Genomic DNA, 22,933 nt, shown 5'->3' with positions numbered 1-22,933 from the left:
AGAATACCAACCATAACTAAATTGTTAATGTTGTTTTGGTATATAAAAATTTAAGATGTAGAGCCGGGGATTTAGCTCAGTGGTGCCGCCACCTGCCCTGCAAGCAACAAGGACCCGAGTTTGATCCACGGTACCAAAAAAAAAAAAAAAGATATAGACTATAAAGGAAAAAATTGATAAGTACATTAAAAAAAATTTTTTTTGGTACCGGGGGTCAAAAAAAAAAGATATAGACTATAAAGGAAAAGATTGATAACTACATTTAAAAATTTTTTTTGGTACCGGGGATTGAAAAAAAAGATACAGACTATAAAGGAAAAGATTGATAACTACATTTAAAATTTTTTTTTGGTACTGGGGATCAAAGTTGGCTCCTTGCGCTTGTAGGGCAGGCGGCGGCACCACTGAGCTAAATCCCCGGCTCTATATCTTTTTTTAAAAATCCTTCCCATCTCTGAGTTTGAAAAACATTCTATATTTCCTTATGATTTTTACACTTTTGCCTTCTATATTTAGTACTTTAATCCATTTGGATTTTTTCATATGGTGAGAAATAAGTACCAGGTTTTTTGCCCCATTGTTTTATAGTGGTTCCTATATCATACATCAGGTTTTTAAATGTAAGTCCTTCTACATGTCAATTCATATACCTGGACCACACTGCCTTAAATTATTGGAGCTTTATACTATTAATATCTGGCTGGACAAGTCTTTTCCAGCACGTTCTTCTCAGATTTAACATTTACTTTGATGAATGGTTATATATAGCAAACAATGCATGTAATCACCTAGTCAAATTATAGGATATTATAGGCACAGTGAAGCCTTCAGTGTGCTCCTCCATTCTTCTTTCTAAGGTATAGCCGTCATCCTGACTTTTGTGATAATGCTTCCCTTGATTTTTTTTGCGCAGTTTTATCACTGATATTTTTTTCCTGGTTTTGAGGTGTATATTCATGGAGTCATATAGCATATAAATTTTATATGTTTGGCTTCTTTCATATAACATTATACAGCTTTTTGTTTGCTTTTTATTGATAAAAGATATTTCATTGTATGACTATGAGAATTTATCCATTCTTTTGTAAATGGACATTTTGGCTCTAACAGTGTTTCTCTAAATATGTATGTTTTGTGTTTCAGATACATAGCTAGGGGTAGAATTGCTTTATTCTCTTTTCCCAACATGTTTGTATTATAACCAAATATATATATATATATATATATATATCTCCAAGCATATGCAGAAATTTCCATTGTCTATGTCCTTGCCGATACTTGATATGGTTAGTATTCTTAATTCTGTCTATTTTGTCCGGGTGTGTTGGTACACACCTATAATCCCAGCATTCTGGGAATCTGAGAGGTGGAAGGATCACAAGTTTGAGCCAGCCTAGGCAACTTAATTACTTAGTGAGACCCTGTCTCAAACAAGTGGCAGGGCAGCTGAAAATGTAGCTTAGCTGTGAGGGCATGATGGCCCAGGGCTCAGTCCCCAGTATAGGTAGGTAGGTAGATAGTTAGATAGATACTTACTTTTTAAAAAAATATCCATTTTGGTGTGTGAGTAGTAGCATCTTACTGTTGCTTTAATATGAATCAGATGATCAAATAAGTGTCTTTCATATATTTATTGGTCATTTCAGTATTCTCTTATTTAGGGTCTATTTAAGTCTATTGCTAATTTTTCTCCTTATTTATCTTAATAACTTGTAGGGATTATTTATATATTCCAGACACAAGTACTTTGTATGTTGAGCAAATATCTTTTTCCATTCTCTGGCTTGCTTTTTCATTCTCTTAATGGCTTTTTCTTTTGTTATTTGATGAACAAAAGCACTTAATGTCTATGTAGTCAAAAGTTACCAATTTGAATTCATGCTCTATACTTACCTACAGTGTAACCTTGACCAGCTTTCAGTTTCAGTTTACTGATCTGTAAATAGGTGGCAATAATATCCATGTCATAGGATAATTGAGAAGATTAAATAAGATAAAGCATTTATTATAGAGAATTCCTCACCTAGTGGTCCCTCAATAGATGTTAATTGCCTTCCTCATCATTCAGGGTGCTCATTTTCATACTGTCTTCTGGGAAATTGGGTAGTATTCATGAGCTATTTGCAAATGAATGTTTTGGAAATTAGAATCTCATATAATTATCTTAGGAATTTAGAAAGTGGCCTAAAATAGTAAATCATAATTAATTTGCCCAGAGAACTAAAATGTTTTATTTTTCTGATGAAAAGACAAGTATTTTATTCATAAAATGAGACGTGATAGTTAAAAACAATCTAAACTCTATACTTAATACATATTTTGCCCTTAGGATAGATTTCTTGGCCTCCTGGAAGAAAGCAAGGTTTCTTAAGTGAAGAGAAAGTGCTAATCACTCCAGCCCAAAGTACCTTTCCAACTCCTTGGAAGAGTCTTGAGTTTATTGATGATTTCATTTTCTTCTGTTCTATCTCTCATTCACTCAATAGTAATTTATAAAACAGCTCTTACTGTGTACCCCAGCTTGTTCTAGGGACAGAACATTAAACAGTATACATTCAGTCCTTGCCTGAGTCAAGCTAAGAAGGAAGTGTAGATTTTGTAAAAGATTGTAACAGCATGCCAAAAGAGTCCAGAGTTTCACTTCTCATAATGGCAGAATTACTCTTAATGGACCAACCATCCCACAAATAGTTGTACTGTGGGAAAAAACATTGTACAGTACTATAAATGTTTAATACATAAAATACAAGTGTTTATACATATACATATCACTTCAAACCACTTAATGCTTAAAAACAAAATACCTTAGGCATAGATATCAAAAGAAACAGAAACTGATGGGGTGTCAACAATTGAAATAAAACAACATTGAATGAATTTCCTGTTTTTATGGCTTTTTACTTAGGGCAGTCACTAATTGATGCAGCATGGAGGTAGCTAAAACTAAAAAATAAATTCCCAGTCATAATGATTTTGGGAATCAGAAAACTGGCTATTAAAGGATCTTCAGGAGAACGTAACAGAATCCAGAATCTAGGTCTAGGATACAATCCAAAATTACTAGACTGAGAAATTTAATACATATTCAAGAAAAGGCCATCAGTGGACACTGACTCTGTTGATTAAAACATTAGAATTACCAGACAAGGATTTTAAAGCTGATATTGGGACATGCATGCAATGAAACAAACATGAAATTTTAGTTGATAAGTGAAACTATAAAAGAGAACTACATGAAAATTCAAGGACTACAAAATATAGTATCAAATAAAAGTTCATTGGATGAATTTCACAGATTAAAAGTGTTAGTGAAATCATAGACCAAAATTACCAAATCTGAAAAGCAGACAGAAACATTGTTTTCAATATAAATTAAAAGAGCAGGGCCTCACTGACCCATTGAACAATAATAAAAGACTTAATATGTGTCTTTGGAGTTCCAGAAAGAGAGGAGAAAGAAAATGGAGCAGAAAATATGTTTAAAGAGATGAGAATTTTCCCAACTTGGTGAAAAATTTAATTGTACATATTCAAGAGACTCATAGTCCGATTGGTGAAAACCATAAAGTGAAAAATCTTATAAATACCAAGAGAAATGAACAGCAATAAAAATGATAGTTGACTTATTAAGTACAATGACAGCCAAACACAGTAGAACATTTTTGATGTGCTTGGGGGAGGGAGAAATGAGAAGAAATTTGAAGGGAAAGCTGTCAACCTAAAAATCTACATTCACCAGAAATATCCTTCAAGAATCAATGTCAAGGACATGGTGACACATGCCTGCAATCCCAGCATTCAGGATCCTGAGGCAGGAGGATCAGTGCGAGTTTGAGGCCAGCCTGGACTACATAGTGAGTTCAAGGCTAGTCTGAATACATAGCAAGACCCTGTCTCAAAAAAACAAAAAGAACCAATGGCAAATAAAGACCATTTTTGGTGTTGAAAGTAAAAGATTTAACAATTTTAAAACAGATATTACAATAAAAATTATAAGGCAATAAACTTAAAATACCAAAAGAATTGCTTTCAAATTTTGTTTCATTACTGCTTGATTAGCTAGTTGCTTCATTTCATATAGATTTTCCTCCTTTGTCCTCTTATTCCATATTTTGAAGAAGGTATGGTTATAAAGCATTTTTGGAACCTCTTTAAAATACGTCTTTTTTGTTTAGAGGGGTCAGCATTTCATATTCATACTTTTGTCTTAAGAGTTGGCATAAGTATTCATGATCTTTGCAGGATATTTCCCAGCAGCATTTTAGGTTCTTTGTTTTACTGGGGATTTCTGTGTACCACAACCCTTCATCCATCACTTCTACCTGCTTCCATTTCACTCTTTCCACTCCCTTTCCACTCCAGCACGGTATTTTGAAGGGTTTTTTTTTTTAATCATTTGTTTGGATTTGATGATCCAAATTCCCTCAAGTATCGTTACTTATATGTCATTCAATTGGATATTATTTATTCAGTCTTATATATGGGTAATTTTTGAAATCTTTTCTCACTGTAGCTATCTTCTATGGGTTCCTTACCAATTTTAACCCATGTCCTCTGTGGGTTTCTACTAATATTAGCACATATACTTTTTATCTTGATTTTTGTTAAAATAATTATTTTATATTTGTTTGGTTATTATTTTTGTTTTTGCCGTGCTAAAGATTGAACCCAAGGTTTCACAAGTGTCTTAATGAATTAATTTCACAGGATTTCCCATTTTAGATTAAGTCCCCAAAAATAGTAATAGAGCAGTGTTAACTTTTGTGCCTCTGCAGATAATAACAACTAGAATAAAATCATTTTAAAAATACTTATTTTTGTCTCTACCTTGTATATAGTATCAGGCTGACACAAAAATCAGATTTTCAGAAAATAAACTGAAAGTGTTCTCTGGGTCTATATAAGTATATCTTTTACCACAACTAATTGTATTTAATCAGTCGCACTTTAAAAGGCATACTTCATTTTACACTGTTCAATGTGAGGTTTTACAGGATGAGAATATTTTAACTTTTTTTGTGTGTATAGTGCTAGGAATTGAAGCCAAGGCCTCACACATGCTAAGCAAGTGGTCTTCCACTGAGTTATACCTACTCCAAGAATGCTTTAGAGGACTACAAATTGCTAAGGGAAGGAAATATTTTAAGTTTGACTATGAACACTAGCTTCAGCATGTATACTTGTTTAATAATAGCTTTGCCATAGATTTCTGTAACCATCCTAATTATCTAACAAGTTCCATTTCTTAGGCTAAGAGAAAGCTTAGCTCTGTACAAAATAACTGAATCATAACCTCTTTTGGTTATTAAAATAGGCTAAGTATTCTTTATTATTTTGCCTTTAAAGCTTTGCATTTTCAATAAAGACCTGTACTTCATCCCTATTCCAGTATATAGTTCTTATGGCCCCAAAATTCCAACTTCTTTCCAATTTTTGAGTCTTTTTTTTTTTTGTATTACACCCATTTAGCTGCTGTAGCATAAATACTCCCAGTCTTTCAGAATAAAATATGATGCTGTCAGCATCAGCTCCACTCTCAGAGCTTAGAGGCTCTGACAGTAAAACAAGAATTCACTTTCCAAGTTTTACATCAGAAGTTGATAAAATATTGTTTAGTATAAGTTTCTATTTTGCAAGAAGAAGAGTTCTTGCAGATGGATGCACATCAGTATGAATGTACTTACAACTTTTAAACCATATCTTTAAAAATAGTTAAGATGCCTGACATGGAGGTATACACATGGAATCCCCATATTTGGGACCTAAAGCAGGATGATTGCAAGTTCAAGGCCCTGTCTAGAAACTAAACAGTCTATCCCATAGCCGCCCAAAAGGTTAAGATGATAAACATATGTTTCAGTATTTTGCCACAATTTTGTAAAAAAAAAAAAAAAATGTTTAAAGAAGTAGCTTTTATGGAGGCTGGGGTTATAGCTCTGTGGTACAACACTTGCTTAGCATGTAGGAGGCCTGGGTTTGATCCCCAACATTACACGCCCCCAAAATGTTGACTCTTTGATAATAGCCATTCTAACTTGGGTGAGATGATTTTTTACTATAATTTTTTGTTTTTTGTTTTTTCTTTTGGTACCAGGGATCGAACTCGGGTCGTTTTGCTTTTGAGGCAGGCGGCAGAACCACTGAGCTAAATCCCCGGCCCATTTTACAATAATTTGATTTGCATTCACTGATAATTAGTGGTGCTGAGCATATTTTCATATAGTACTTGGACCTCTATGCATCTTCTGTGAAATGTCTATTCCATGTCACAGGCTAATTTTTTAATCACATTGTTTATTCTTTTGCTTTTGAGCTGTTTGAGTTCCTTATATATTCTGAACATTACCCTTATTAGATGACTAATTTGCAAGTGTTTTGTCCCATTTTGCTAGTTTCATCTTTGCTGTAATTTTTTTTACTGTGCAGAAGCTTTTTAGTTTGATATAATTCTGTTTATCTACCATTGCTTTTGTTGCCTTTGCTTGGGGAATCTTATCCAAAAACTATTTGACCATATATATGGTCAAATGTTAGGATGTGAAGAGGCATTCTCATATACAGGTGGGAATGTAAATTAGTATAGCCATTAAAGAAAATAGTAAGGAGATTCTTTGAAAAACTAAAATTAGAGCTAACCATAAGACCCAACAATCTTACTACTGTCATGTATATCCAAAGTAAGTGAAGTCTGTATGTCAAAGAGATACCTGCTCTCTCATATTTATTGAAGTACTATTCACAGTAACCAAGATAATCAACTGAGGTGTCCAGTGAAAGATGAATTGATAAAGAAAATATGATTTACCTAAACAGTAGAGTATTATTCAACCATAAAAAGAATGAAATCCTGTCATTTGGAGCAACTTGGATGGACTTGCAGCACATAGTGTTAGGTGAAATAAGCAGGGAACAGAAAGACAAATACTGCATATTTTTACCCATATGTGGAAGCTAAAAACAATTCATCTCAGAGGTAGGTGTGAGTAAAATAGTGATCACTTAAGGCTAGAAGAGACATAAATGGGTAGATAAAAGTTGGATAATGAGTACCAAATTACAGGTAGATGGGAGAAATAATTTCTAGTGTTCTACAGCACAGTAGGCTAACTGTAGCTTACAACAATTTATTGTTTATCTCAAAATAAGTAGAAGAGAGTTCAGAGGTTCCCAGCACACACACATAAAAAGACAGTTAAATATTAGAAAATTTAAGCAAAAATACCTTGAGTCATTTTCTTCTGTTATGAAGATGACATTAATTCTAGAGGTAAATGCATCTTGCACTTAACTCCCCAGGTTGATTACAGACAATATATAATAATTGTAATATGTGAAAATGCATAAAAGGTATTGACAGCACGATAATTCTTCTGTTTCATGAAGTTCAGAAATAATTTGAGAGAAGTAGCCCAGATGTATAGCCACTAGATCCTAAAGTTTATATTCATGATTCAAAAAATGTGTATAATCAAAATTAGTTTCAGGGGAAGATGAATTTTAAGTTTTTCTTGTTTTTACTATGTATCCCAAGATTTCTCCTATCTAGATCTCATTATAGTCTCTCCAAATACTCCCATTGCTTGCAAATAGAGAACTTAAAGATAGAAAAGAAGTTTCCTCCTTTTCCCCTTCCCACTTGAATTTTTTATTTTAAAAAGAATAATAGGGAAGACTTTAACAGAACTCTGACTTATAGACCTATTCTCCGTTTCTGCTTTAGTGATTTACTTTTATTTGAAGAGATTTCCAATAGTTACCTATTTTTTGTAATTGCATAAAGATGCAATTTGGTTATAGACACCTCAATTAGATTTTAGTGTTAATAGTGATATAAGAGAAAAACATTTCTAGCTTGTAAAATTGCCTGAGGGGAATTTTCAAGTTTATTAAACAGAAAGGACAGTTAGTTTGGTTTAGTTATTAAAACAAACTCTGGCCTGCTAGATTCTTGAGTTCTATATTGTGCTTGAATTTTCCATTGGGAACGAAACATTCCACTGTCCCTTTTTGCTCTTTAACTTAAGCTGCAGTGAACACCAAGAGAATGGCCCTGTGGCTGAGCTGCTTATTTTTTTTTTTTAATCTATTCATTTTATACTTTCAGACAGATTTTTCCCTGGGGTGAAACAAAGGTTAACTGAAATTTCCTCTGTTGTGTACCTGAACGAATCAGCAGTTCGAGAAGGAAATCCCATTGATGGGTCAAGAGAGTGACAGGCTCTATTTAAAGAATTCCCCCGACTGTGTGGTAGACCAGCCATGCCATGAATTTAACTGTTCCTGTGGTCCCCATACTTGTACCCAGCAAAAAAAGGAGAGAGAGAGAGAGAGAGAGAGATAGAGAAAAAGCGACTTTGTTCTGCAAACGTTGGCCTAAGCTTTGAAAACCATGAGCCATTGAGTTTTGTGAATTCAAGTTAGACAGCAACAGAGGCCAAGACTCTAGGGGAACAATATCTGAAAGGAAATACACAAAAACAGGTAGAAACTGTTTAACTGTTTTATTTCCGTATGTATATACATATTTATGTGTGTTTGTACACACACAAAAAGAACCTATACCATTTTCGAATTTTATGTAGTTAGCCCTAATTATATTTTACACTGGTGTTTAATTGTTTAAAAATGTATGACAAATGTGAGCATTTTTGTTTTGTTTGCTTAGCTTCTTGCTCTATAAAAGTATTTCAGTTTTAATAGGACATATTATATGTATTAGGAATGACAGTAAACACAGAATGCATTTAAATGGGTTGTTTAAAATGGATCTTTATATTAGCTTTGTAGAAGTTTTACTGTCAGGGAAAGCTCATGTATTTTGTATTTTTCTTGTTTAAGGGAAGCTGCTTTAAATATGAAAAGATGGTATCGAGTTGGATTAAACATCCTTAATTCATGTGTATTTAACCACAGGACTTTTGAGCCTTGTTGAAAAAATCTAGCTTTAAACCCTGCCTAGTAGGCCTCAATAGTGCTTAATACATGGAGATTATAAATAGTCACAGTCTTTTTCTGAGATGGAAGTTAGTGTGTCCCAGGGGACAAGGAACTGTTTACATTTCTAACAAATATTTCATACATATTTCTATGTATAGATTTGATTTAATTTTTTTAAAGTTTTCCTCTGTTATTTGAAATTTTTGGTATCAAGTTTCTTAATGTATCCTCTCTAGCATGGATAGGAACTTGAGTTTTTAAAAGATAGTAGAATTAATAAAGTAATCTGAATATCAAATGATTGAGTTTTGTTGAGGGACTTTGATAAAGTAGATACCTTTTGAGTTAGCTCCTGAGGGCAAAAATAGAAATTTATATTAGGTATCATGTGGTGCCTATATTCATGCTCACAAATGAGAAATTGAAGTCCATAGAAGTAAAATGTTTAGTGTTCAGGTTAAGGAAGTTAGGTCTCAATTCATACTTAAATGTTTCCTTACACAATAATCTTGCCTTTCTTTTATTCTGAGATAGTTTTAAAATAATTCTTTAGTTGTCTTCTCCTCCTCCTCCTCCTCCTCTTCCTCCTTTTTTCTTTTTCATCCTTTCCTATTTTTCTCTGTTGGTCCTACCACAAATATATTGTTACAGTGTATGTTAACACACTTTTGATGAGTGGATTTGTCTAAAATATTCCACCTGGACTGCAGATTGCTACCATGTTCTTTTTAGATATTATTGTCCACACATCAAAATTGTATTTACTCTGCTAGTTGAGCAAGCTATAAATTGATCAGATACTCATTAGTTTCTGCTTATTTGAGTATAAATAGAAGAGTTAACCAGTGCCATGGATAGATACCAATTGATCTTTAAAGATCAATAAAAATAATTGACAACATGTTTTTCTTGAGACTGGGTCTCACTATATAGTTCAGTCTGGCCTTGAACATACTATGTAGTCCAGGCTGGCCTTGAACTCATGGTAATGCTCCTGCCTCAGCCTCCCAAGTGTTGAGATTACAGGCATGTGCCATCACACCTGGGTGATAACGTTTTCATAGAATCACTGTTTTTCCAAAATTCATTAAGTAAATAATACTTGTTGAGCATCTATCCACTATGTGCCAGACACCATGCAAAGTGATAAAGATCCAATGAACAGTAAGATAGAAATGATTCCTGCCCCTCTGACAACCTAGGATACTTACATGAGTAAAACACAACTGGAAAGTTGAGGCATTGTTTTTACAAAACCTCAATGAAGGTTCTCTCTAAATAGAATACTGACATTGCTTATCAGATACCATTGTTCATATTCATATCAGAATATAGTTATTTATTAAAAGTAGAAAAGTTCAATTTAAAACTCAGGTTTTTCGTATTAGTAATTGCCTGTGCTATATAAAATTATAATGTGATTAAAACCACATAAGGAATATTTTTTATTCTTGATTTTCTTCCTGTAGGAGGGTCTATTAGTAAGAATTTGGAAAGGCACATTCTTTATATATTATACATACTTTCTTTGAGGTGTTGTACATTTTCCTTTGAACGCAAAGTTTTATGTAGTAACTTCTAATCCTTTAATACCTTCTTCCTTACTTTCTGGAAATCTCAATTTGAAGTGAGAAATAATTGTTGTAGGTACCTTGGTAAATATTTGTACTTGGATTTTGAAACAATTCTATCAGTAATATTCTTTCTGGAGCTGAATGGAAACCTGAGTAGCCTATGGGGCTAGTTATTCATGTAATATCTGTATTCTATCCCATAGACTGAATCATCTGGTGCCATATTAGGAGATAAAAGTTTTAAAGTGATAGGGTATCAATGTATAGTTGACACATATTTCTTTTGTGAGCAGACTCCTCAGATAGTTACTGTCTATCCTTACTGTCCCAGAATTCTCTTTCAGTTACATCAAGTTTTTACATCATCACTGTATCTAGACTTCTGTCATCGGGATCACCAGTTCCCTTGCTAATACATCTAAAGGTCAGGGTCCAGGGATTTAGCTCAGTGGTTACACTGCCTGCCTTGCAAGCACAAGGTCCTGAGTTCAATCCTTGGTACCTAAAAAAACAAAAATCTAAAGGTCAGTCCTCAACCTTTATTTTACCTGACCTATCAGTAGCATCTACCATAATTAATAGCACCTCATCTTTGCTACATTGTTTTCAGTCTGCCAAGGCACACTGGCCTTTCCCCTTGGCAGGTTTTCTCCCATCTCCTCTTAAGTCCTTGCTGCTCTTCTCTTCTCTCCCTACACTCAACTCCTTGGTACTCTCATCTAATTCTGTTCTATGTATTATTCTATGCTTTCATTGGTAAATTTTTATTTCCAGTTCAGAGCTGTCTCCTAAACTTAATATTCATATAGTCTACTCCCAAAACTAAATTCATCTTTCACTCAAACATGTTACTTTGCAGCTTTTAGTTGTAGTGACTCTTTCAAGTTACTTGGATTAAAAACTTGGGAGTCATTCTTAACTGTTGATTTTACATTCATATCTAGTTCATCAACAGACTTCATTAACTTTACCTTCAGAATTCCTTCACTTCTCAGCACATCCATTATTCCATCTTGGTCAGAGGTATTAGCATTTGTTGGCTAGATTATTGCAATCGCTTCATAACTGGTTTCCCTCCTTAGATATTTCCACAGCTTGCCTACTTGTTGTTCTTAGCAGAATTAATCTTTACCTTGTAAGTCAAATCTATCACTTCTCACAGTTCTTCAATGACATCCCATTTCACTAACAGTAAAAGCTCCTTGTAATGTCTTACAAGCTTCTTTATAAACTGGTACCCCTACACCTCTTTGACTTTTCTTCCTCTTCATTCACTGAATACTCTGCTATTCCTTAAACTCATCAAAAATATTCCTACCTTAAGTACTTTGGTTTGGCTGTTCCCCTGCCTAGAATGTTCTGCTCTAAAAGTGTATAGCTAATTCTCTCATCCCCTTTAAGTTTTTGCTTAAATGTCAATGAAGTGTACTTTCCACCATATGTAAAACTGTAATGCATACCTAACATGCCCAGTTTCCATTACCCTGCTCTACTTTTCTTTTTCCAAAGCACTTATAACCTTCTAATGTAAGACATTTACTTAGTCATATTTGCTATTTATTGTTTCTCTCCTCTCCTAGAATGTGAGTTCTAGAGCAACACCCTCAGTTTTGTTCATTGATGAATCCCAAGCACCTAGAATGGTGCCTGGAACATGATAGTTGTTCGGTAAATATTCGTTGAGGAAATAAATTAAGAGTAAGAATTGAGAATACTCAGGATGTTTAATTTAACCATTAGTATACCATCAGGTTCATTGGACCAAAATTTAGTTTGAGTCTCTTTCTTGAACATTTCTAACTGTGGTATTTGTAGGAATTGATACTACATTACCTTTATTCTTTCTTAGAGGTCTTCCAAAGAGTAGAGGGAGAAAAATGTACTTTTCCTAATAGAATAAAATATGCTGTGTCTCAGAATTTATTGTACAGGTCACTGAATTTAGGATATATCATAATGGGATGGATCCTTGTGTTCTTATTTTTGTCATGTCTTGAAACATTTTACTATTTCATCATCCTAAGAATAATTTCATCATTACTTATCCATTATTCCCAAATATGCTTTCAAAATACACTAATAAGAAAACAGAAGAATGATGGAACTGCCTAGAAGGATGGTGCATTAATGAGTTAAGTCACTACTGTTGTAATCATCCTTTACTATTCATATTGTTTTGCCCATAGTATTGCATTATTTTTCAAGCATGTATAAAAGAAATCTGGAGACCCTAACTTTTTTTAGCTTTTGTTAAAGAAAGTTGAGAATTCAGAATATTATATTTTCCACCCAAAATGGCACAGAAAACTGACAAAAGATGTTTCTGCAGTTCTTAAGTGAATGAAAAAATGATTTCAAACAGACAAGTAACAATACTTAAGACTGTAATGATATGATGAACTAACTCTTTTAAGTAATTCTCAGACTGATTTCTCTGAGGAAATGGTAGGAGTTCTTAAACTCAAGAATTAATGAGTGAACAATGTCTTTCTAAGTAGAAAAAAGAAATAAGCCATTCTCATCTAGTTAGTCTTTCAATAGAAAGTTTTTTATCACAATAATTATAACAGAAATCTTCCAGTGATGGCGAACCTTTTGGAGCTTTCAATGCTAATAAACAGCCGGCTGCAGTGCATGTGCTAAGGATTTGCCACCATTGATCGAAACCAAACTACTTTAATAAAGGATGTGTGGCTGTATTCTTTCATATTTTATGTTATTTTTACACCAAAATTTATTTGATATGGTTTGTATGAAGTGGACAAATATATGCAGGCATGATAAGAAGGAAGTACATTATATAACTATGAAAAAACTTTGGATTGATCATTTTGATTGGTTTTATAAATTTAAAAAGTGAAAATTTTTATAGGTATGGAGCAAAAAGATACATTTGGAAACTGATGTATTTGTAAAATGGATGTGGTCCAAGTTTATGTATGACAGTTGATGAGAATTTGGTTTTATTCCAGGATGTTGTCCATTTCAAGTTTATTTAGCTTTAAAAATAAGAATATGTGGAATGGGGCTGGGGATTTAGCTCAGTGGTTCAGGCGCTTGCCTCGCAAGTGCAAGGTCCCGAGCTCAATCCTTGGTTCCAAAAAGAAAAAAAATGTGGATTAAAATTTTGAGTTTGCTATTAAATTCTTTAAATTTCTGATGAAATTGTTTTATCACTTTATTCTTCTATAAATTATTTTTGAAATGGCTTATTCTTTATTAGGCCCATTGGACCTAGATGATTAATGGTGATAACCTTTTCATGGTATAATGCAGTAGGCATATAATAAAAAGGCACTAGAGATAAAACTAAAACTGAGCCTAGAGATTGCAAGCCAAGTAAATGAAACCACTAGACTATTAAATTCAGAAAAATTAAGGTACAGTACTATATAAAAAATGAAACATTGTACTCCTACATAGGCATAATATAAATTTAATATTAATTTAACCTGAGAGTAGAGAATGTAGAAAGAAAAAGTTCAGGTAGTGTTATTAAAAAAACTAAATCCTCTTCAGCTTTACTAGAAATTTAGATACTAATGTTCAAAGTAGATAAATCCATAAGTAACAGAATGAACATTATATGAATGTAAGCAGATAAATACCAAAAAAAATAGCAAAGGAGTTGAAAATAGTTCCCTCTGGAGAGTACAAGCTAAAATGGGGAGGATAGAATTGTTAATTTTTCTTAAGTAATATTTTAGCATTATTAGAGTTTTAAAATCATATGCACATATTATGTCATAAAAATAAATAGGAAATTATGAACATAAAAAGAAAATCTGTGTGATTGGTATCAAATGACGTTAACAGCACAGGAAAGCCACAATAATCTTAGGTTTCAGGTGATGAATGAACTCTGGTGACTGGAAGCAAACCAAACTATTATAATTGAAAGACATTTTAAAAGAGTACAGAATAGAATTGTAAGGCCTATGTTGTTTGGTTAACAGATGTGAAGTACTACATTGAGCTGAGACGAAAATAACCCTAGGTTTGAGCTATTAAGGATAACAAAGAAAGTACTTGAGCCCATTTCAAGTGAACCTGGAAAACAGTTTCGCTTGCAATATGTTATGCTTATAATAACTAATGCAAACATTTGTGATATATCCTGTAAGCAATTATAAATGTGAATCTGGACATACTTGATTCGAGACCTAAAGAGTGATTTGATTAATGGTGATAACCTGACAAAGAAAATGATAGTAAAAGCAAATTGTTTTGAAGTGACTTATTTCACCAAGAAGAGAATTAAGCATAGAACCAAACATTGAAGCAGGAAAAAAAAGACATAGGAAGGAGACAAGGAAATGAAGGATGACTGAAAGAATATAGCTCCTGGATTGCTAGCTATCAGCAAGTAGATAGCAAATTTTACGTAACTTTTAAATCCTCTCTAGAAACCCTTTAAAAGTAGCCTGTACGTAGTCATGGTGGCACACACCTGTAATCCCAGAACTCTGGAGGCTGAGGCAGGAGAATTTCAAGTTTCCAGCCAACTTGGACTGTATAGTGAGTTCAAGGCTGACCTGGACTACATAGTGAAACCCTGTCTTAATAAACAAAATAGGGCTGGGGATTTAGCTCAGTGGTTTCACTGCCTGCTGTGCAAGCGCAAATGCAAGGACTCAAGTTCCATCCCAGGTACCAAAAAAATAAAATAAAACAACAAAATTAGCCTCTTGATTAGATCTAAATGTATTTTATTTGTACTTATTCTTTTACACATATTTTAAATGTCCATATGATATATTTTCTGTTCTGTCTTTGTTAGCAAGGATGTGAAACAGCCACTTGAAGTAGCTATCTTTAAAAGAAAAAAACCAACTCGCATAATCCCACTGTACTGGCTGTTTCTGTTGATAATTTTTCAGCCTTTATTTACCTTTATGTTTTTGTTATTTAGTATTATTTGATATCTTTTTTCCTAAATAAGGATTTCTTAACCACGTAGTTCATTGATGGAAACTGGGGCATAGAGAATGAAGGATGAGAAATAATTGTATCTCTGTGTCTGTCTCTTTCTCTCTGGGGATAGACAAAGGTCTTCATATGACTGATAACTTTGTAAGAGCTCTTTATAACTCAGTGCTAAGCACCTGTATTTATTTCCTCTTTCTTCTTCCTCCTCTACCTCTAAAAAAAGAAAAGTCAAATCCTCGTTTATCTTTTACACATATTTTTTAAATATAAGTTGTTTCTGGTAAATTTAATATGATTTAAAATAAGATGAACATTTTGGTGCTTTGCTTGCAAATGTTTCTGTTAAAATTCATTTTATTTAAACTATTGCCAGTTATACAGTACAGAATTTTAATGACAAATAGTTGTGTGCCCAGTGTTATGATGAAAGAAGATAAACATGAGAAAACCAAGAAAAAAAAACAAAACAGCAGTTTGAGAAGAATGCAAGTCAGTAAAGTGGCTTAACCCTCAGGGGATTTGAACGTGGCATTGTATATATTTCAAAAGTTTCCGTTGAAATAACAGATGCTGCTGATGAAGTTGGGAATAGTAACTTCATTTGTGGCTGGTTCAGTTGCTTATTAGAAGTGAGAAGATCCCAGAGGGGAATCTGGTAGAGTGGAGTTAGGCTCCTGGAAAGAATATGACATAAATATTTGGCAGCTTTGTCTTTGTGATCTTTAATCCATAAACACTGTTTAGGTTCAGGCATGATTATAAATGTGCGATTATCTTTCATTTTATGTAGATTCTGTGTCTGCTACAGTTATTATTCAATAGTGATGATTTTTTTTAAGGTTCTTTTTAGTTACTAGATTTTACTGCAGAAATTTCACCTTTTTTCCCTAGCCATAAAAAAAATCTTTCTGAACTTCTACTATACAATGACAATCTGTTAAATTATTGGCTTATTCACACAAGTGTGCACATGGACATATGTATGTTTCTTTTTTTCTTTTTAATTTCAAAATATGAAAGATGCTGTACTGATCACTGGATAGATAAAACAGGCGTAGTGTCAGTCCATAGATAGCTTTGGAAGAGAAGGAAATAAAATATTTGTTAATATAGCCCTTAATCTCTTGATACAAGGTTTGTAAGTGCTCAGTGCTCTAAAAGATACAAATAAGGTACTCTTAGACTATTACTGAGGAAGAAAAATATTTCTTCTAGAGCGAAATCAAAGATAGAAATGTTAATCCATTCATAAACAATAGTACCTATGATTAGTAAGCAGTCATGCTTTGGTATTTGCAAGATACAAAAAATTAGCAAAGTCTAGGGTGTTAAAAGGTGTCAGTGATCATTTCTACTTTTGAAAAAAAAATAATAGGTAAGGCTTCAACTGAAATGATCAGAAACTGAAAGCCAAATCCCTGTTCCAAGTGGATGAGTTAAGGATGAAAATTTGTCTAGATAATGGATGTTTCAGAGAATACATGTATTCTAGGTATTCCAGAGAATACATGTACAGACATAGCTGCAGAGAACAGCAGGACACTGGGGAAATCATTAGACATATCGGGAATATTGGAACCAAGAAGATGAAGCAAGAGAAATAGGTAATGGTCAAAACATGGAAGGCATGATATGCCTTATTGAGGCTTTTAACATCCTGTCAGCAGCAGCAAAGTACCATTCAGGACAGAATGTATTCACATTCCTGTCTTACTCTAGTAGCACTAGAATGGAAGCAATGATAATAAAAAGTGAAAAGTTGTTTTAATAATCTGTGAGAAATTAAGTGACCCTGAAATAAAATAATGGCATTATGGCTGTTTTGGATAGATAAAATAATGGCATTATGGCTGTTTTGGAAAGAGAATGTATCGGATTTGAAGAGTAATTGTATAAAAGGTGGGAGAAAAGACTTAGGTTTCTGATTTGGAAAACACTGTGGTGCAAATCATTGTAATAGAAGAGCCAAGGAGAAATGGAATTTTATGTTTTTAAGTCTCAAAAGAATGGCTGGGCATGGTGATGCACAGCTGTAGTCCCAGCACCCTGGAGGCTGAGGCCAGAGGATTGCCATGAGTTCAAGGCCAGCCTAAACTACATAGACCCTGTCTCCCCCCCCACCAAAAAAGACTCAAAATAATAAAGAGGAAATAATTCTGTTTCAATGATTATGAATTAAGTCATCTTATTTAAAAAAATTCAACTATCATGGTTATTTACTTAAGATAGTAATATTTTTTAGGTTCTTTACCCCCAAACTAGCACATACTACTTCATAAAATGGTAAATTTTTTTAGAGTAAGCACCATGTCTAAATCATGTCTCTGTCTCCAGTAGTGTCTTTTACATGAAAGATATTCAGTATTTGTTGAAAATTAACTTGACCTACATTAAATAAAAACGTTTTGAGGAAAGTTGCATTTGCATTCTTAAATAGCTAGTGATAACTAGTAATTATATTAATAATTTGATGAATATTAAATTGAAGTCCATTTTATGCTGAGAAAGTCATAAATACCTTTTGGAAAAATTATCAGTTTTACAATTTTAAGTATTACAAATTAGGATATCTAGAAAATGTAAGGCATTTGTGGCTTTTTAAAGGTCTAAAACTGAATATAGAAAGTAAAACTACAGCTTCTAGAAGAAAAAAAAATATTTGTAACCTCACACAGATTTCTTTGGGCACAGAAAATAAACTATAAAAGTCACAACTGGGAGAAAACATTTGTGAATCTCATGTCTGATTAAAAAAACTTCCCTAACAAAGACAGATTTTATAAAGAACTATTAGAATTTAATAAGAAACCCCAATAAGAAAGGAAAGCACTAATTGTAAAAATGGACAACAAATTTGAACCAGATGGTTTTGAAAGAAGATAAATGAATGTCAAATAAATTGATGAAAAGATGTTTGGCATGATTAGTCTTCAAGAAATGCCTATTAAAACCCTAATTTAATACTTCTTCATATCCATTCTAAACTACACTTAAGTGATGATTCCAGGTATTGATGAGCTTATAAACCTGTTGGAACCCTCATACTTGTTGACAGGAATATAAAATGATACAATCACTTTGGAAATTAGTTTGCCAGTTTCTTTTAGGTAAAAATATGCTTACAATAACCCAATAGTTCTATTTTCCCAAGAAAAATGAGAACTCAGGTCAATTTTTCAGAAAGATATTTACTACTATGTTTATTGTGCTGCTTTATAATTGCTAAAAATTTGAAATAACGTAAGTGTTCATCAGAATATGAGTAGCTAAATAAATTGTCATATCCATACAATGGAATTTTGCTTGGCAGTAAAAAAAAAAAGAACAAACTACTGCCAACAACATGGATGAATCTCAACATGTTCAGTGAAAGAAGCCAGACCAAAAAAATGATATATTATGTGTGATTCCACTTACATAAAGTCCGATGACAGGCAAAATGAATATTTTGGGCAGAAAGCAAATCAGTGGTAATTGTCTGGAGTAAGGAATTGGCTGCAAATGTGCACAAAGTAGCATTTTGGGGTGATAAAAACTGTTCTGTATTTGATTTTTTTGAGTGGTTACACAGGTGTGTACACTTGCCAAAATGTATCATACTGTATTTTTTACATGGGTACATTTTATTATATGTAAATTATACCTCAGTAGTTTCCTTTATGACTTGGCCTTCTGTGACTTTTTTCCTTCCCTTTCTCTCTTAAATTCACCTGTTATATAAATATCACCTGTTATTCTAAATTTACCATAGCATTTGTTTGGTCTCTTCTTACTCCTACTTCTTTCATTTGTCACCTTGTCTTCTACTAGCCCAGTGGTGGGGAACCATTCAGAGACTGAGTGCCCAAGCTACAACCCAAAACCCACTTACTTATTGCAAAGTGCCAACCCTGCAATTAAACCTGAATACTGAGGTTTTAGTTTAGAAAAAACAACTTATACATTAACATCTTTTGTCTTAAAAAATATATATAATAGCAGAAGTTTGAATGATACAAACAGCTTTTTATTGAAAGGTAAAAGTTTGCATTTGGCTTGACTTTGAACAATTAATGTGATCTTTGCTATTGTATTTATGCTGATAATTTGTCAAACCTTGGCTGGGGTGACTTGGCTCACATATCGACAGAGAGGGCTCTGCATGCCCATTACCACACACATGCCATACATTTGCCGCCACTGTACTATGCTGTAAGCTCTTATTCATCTTTGTTTCCCCTCTAGAACCTTGTTCATTATAATCTTTCAGAAGGTGCTTATTAAATGATTTACTGTGAAGTAATCATAATTCTAGATGTCACCAAGAACAAAGCTAGCTATATGTAGTGTCACACACTATAATCCCAGCTGCTCCAGAGGCAGAGGCAAGGAAGATTGCAAATTCAAAAGCAGCCTGGGCAGTTTAGGGAGCCCTGTCTCAAAATTTTAAAAAGTAAAAAGTGTGAGAAATGTAACCCAGTGGTAAAGTATTTGTCTAGCATGTGTGTGGCCCTGAGTTCAATCCCCAGTACTGCAGAAAGAAAAAAAGATCAGAGCTACAAAGCAGCTAATAATAATATACATCCTTGGGAAGTCATACTTACACACTTTAAGCAATCCTGTTTTACTTTCTATAGGATTAGGTGGTAGACACATGGAAGATGAGTATTCCTGGGCCCTGTGGGAAGTTATATTTAAGGCAAAGCACTGTATACTGGTTGCAGAAAGCTGAAACATTTAGGTAAATTGGACTGAGAATGTATTTGATTCCAGCAATGAAAGAAAATTAGAGTCAGAAACTTAGTTCTAAAGGTATTATGATGCCTTTTTACCCAACTCATTACAATACAGACCAAGAGAGGTTAAGTAGCCTGCCCAACACCACGCCACATACAAATTATAGAGGTAGAGTTAAGATTAGAAGCCATATTTCTATCAAATTCTATATTTAGAATTTAACAAAGTGGAGAATTGTCTACCTTTGGAAGTTCTAATGAGTTGCCCTAGGCAAGGCTTCTGTTAGGCTGGGATCTCAAGTTTTGACATTGGAGCATAAGAAAATAAAGCCAAAAAGTAAAACAGGGCTATAGTCAGCTATTACTTCCAGTTTCAAACCAAGATTGGAACCTAAGGGAAAGGGCAAGACTTGGCTTCTGTGTCCCTGGGGATTATTTTACTTTTATCTATAATTAGAACCTGTTTTGTATACTTAATGAGAAATTTCTATAGTAAGAATATGATGTAACTTTGAGGAGTTGTTAGTATACAACTTAAAATAATGTTGAATTCCACAGGAAAGTTAAAACAATCTAAATGGATCTAAACCCCTTTTCACTGTTGTCTGTTCATGTGTAAATTTATTGGGGGTTCTGAAGTGGTCACAGTTGCTATTGGTTATTTCACTGGCTTTGCATTGCATTTTTTAAAAAACAGTATTAAATCAGTTTTATAACTAAATGATTCCAAATGGTTATTTTATATTTTAACAATGAAGAACATTGAAATAAAAAAGCCAGGTTTGATAGTTGTAGGAAAGCATGCTCTTACCTGTATCTTTTGAATGAAAGAATAATAGTATGGGTGGTAATGATGAAGGAATAGAAATTGCTGCTATTTAATGTATTCTCCACTCTTGGTACATGGATGCAGCCTCCCAGCTTTACAAAAAAAATAACCATCAGCACAGCATCTCTACTTTCCTATGGATTGGTCTTTTTTATAAAGCAGCCTCTTAGTTTTGTTAGTAAAAATATTTTATTTTAAAATATATTTCTAGATACTTACTCCTGGTAGGCCTGGGAAAATGTAGATTATGTCATGTTTCTTTAAAATTCCTTCAAAGAAAATATTCAAGCTTGATTTGTGTTTTTGAGGTGGAAGAAAGTAGTAAGATAGGAGGAGGGAGAAAATCTTAACTTTGCTTTGAGCAGAGGAAAAATCTTTCACTCCTTTGTTGACACCTTAGCTTCTGCCATTAGTCATAGGTCCCTTTCTCCTTGGCCATGGGAGGACCAAAGGAATATCATCCATTTGCAGGTTCATAAAAGTACAGTGGAAAGAGAAGAAAACAGCTGATACAGAAAAATGTAAGATTTTTTTCCCACTCTAGGTTTTGCAGTTGTAATTTTAGATTAATAATAATCAGTGGTTTCTGAATATTTGGCCTTCACTTTTTGCTCCTTTATTTCACTTTTGATTTAATGTTATGTTTGTGCTTTTTCAGTTTGTTTTTTTTGTTTTGTTTTGTTTTTGTGGTACCGGGGATTGAACTCGGGTCCTTCCTCTTACATAGCAGGAGGCGGCACCACTGAGCTAAATCCCCGGCCCTCAGTTCAGTTTTTATTGGAAGAGGTGGATTTATTTTGTTTATTTTTTGCAGTACTGGGGAGCAAATCCTGCTACATCCCTCGTCCTTTTTAAATTTTTATTTTGTGATAAGGTCTTTCTAAGTTGTCCGGGATAACCTCAAACTTGTGATTTTCCTGCCTCATCCTCCCAAGTAGCTGAAATTATAAGCATGCAGCACCACACCTAGCTCACAGTTTTGTTATGTTTTTTAATGTTGTAATGAAAGTTACCTAGCATAGAAAGCTAGTAGATGCAATTAATTTCAATGGTGGAAGAAAAAACTTCACCAATTTAGGTCTGAATTGGGACCTGTACGTTTACTGACAGTGGACAGGTGAACTGATGAAGTTTACACTGGTGGAAGCACTCAGTAATGAGTTAACTCATTAAAGAGTTTAGAAGGGTGCAGTAGAAAAGGTTTCTAGATCAACTTAACAAAAAGGGATGTAGAAAGTCAAAGAACAAAAGGTTCCACTGAGGCTTCTTTACACAAAGTTCTTTGGAGTGTTCCAGGGCCCACAGTCAAGTCACTTCATCACCTCCATGCTAGAGACTTCCTGCAGGGAGTGGGAGTGTTAGAATGCCTGCCTCTCCTTAAAACTCTGCTTGGTCAAATAAGGAAGTTCGGGTAAGATTTTTATTTTTTATCTGCTATTGGGCTTTTGGTCCCTTCACTGATTTTTTTATATTTATATATAGTTTGATGGCTTTCAAAGCATTTTCATGTATCTCATTTAATTTATAGGACTTTATATAGAGCAGGCAAATATTATTCGCATTTCATAAGTAAGGAAAAGGAGGCTCAGAGAGAGGTTAAGTATTGGCTAAAAGCCACACAGTTGATAAGGAAGCCAAATTAAGAGTTTATTTAGCATTTCTTACTATACTTAGGTCCAATTTGACACTAATAAATTGAATAATCTATTACCTGTAAGTGCTTTAAAGGTGCTACTGTTTAATAACATTTTATTTTATTTTGTTTCATAGGAGAGGATATAAACTGGTTCATCAGTGACAAAGATGCTGAGGTAAAATCAGATTGTTTTTGAAATTCTTAATGGGTTAATGCTTTCTTTTGATACATAGTTTTCTTTTATTTCATTTATGATGACTTTTGGAACTCACACTTTTTTAAAAATTGTAGCTAGTCCAATGACTTACAATTG

The 22,933-nt window shown here is 33.5% G+C and overlaps 1 protein-coding gene across 6 annotated transcripts in view; it reads left to right on the top strand.

The window, feature by feature from the left end:
• Zcchc7 (zinc finger CCHC-type containing 7) overlaps nucleotides 1-22,933 on the top strand; it is a 251,610-nt gene that overhangs the window by 169,028 nt on the left and 59,649 nt on the right. For all 6 annotated transcript variants that reach the window (XM_087183684.1, XM_087183687.1, XM_087183685.1 and 3 more), the window contains exon 3: nucleotides 22,755-22,795. In XM_087183684.1, coding sequence (XP_087039810.1) covers nucleotides 22,755-22,795 — 41 coding nt within the window. The remainder of the gene's footprint in view (nucleotides 1-22,754; nucleotides 22,796-22,933) is intronic.

The sequence above is a fragment of the Heterocephalus glaber genome, unplaced genomic scaffold (genome assembly GCF_053883595.1).
Source record: "Heterocephalus glaber isolate CG9 unplaced genomic scaffold, H.glaber_assembly_v1.0 deba00001481, whole genome shotgun sequence".
Lineage (NCBI taxonomy): Eukaryota > Metazoa > Chordata > Mammalia > Rodentia > Bathyergidae > Heterocephalus > Heterocephalus glaber.
The sequence above is the reverse complement of the archived record's forward strand: the minus strand, read 5'-3'. Positions and strand labels throughout refer to the sequence as shown.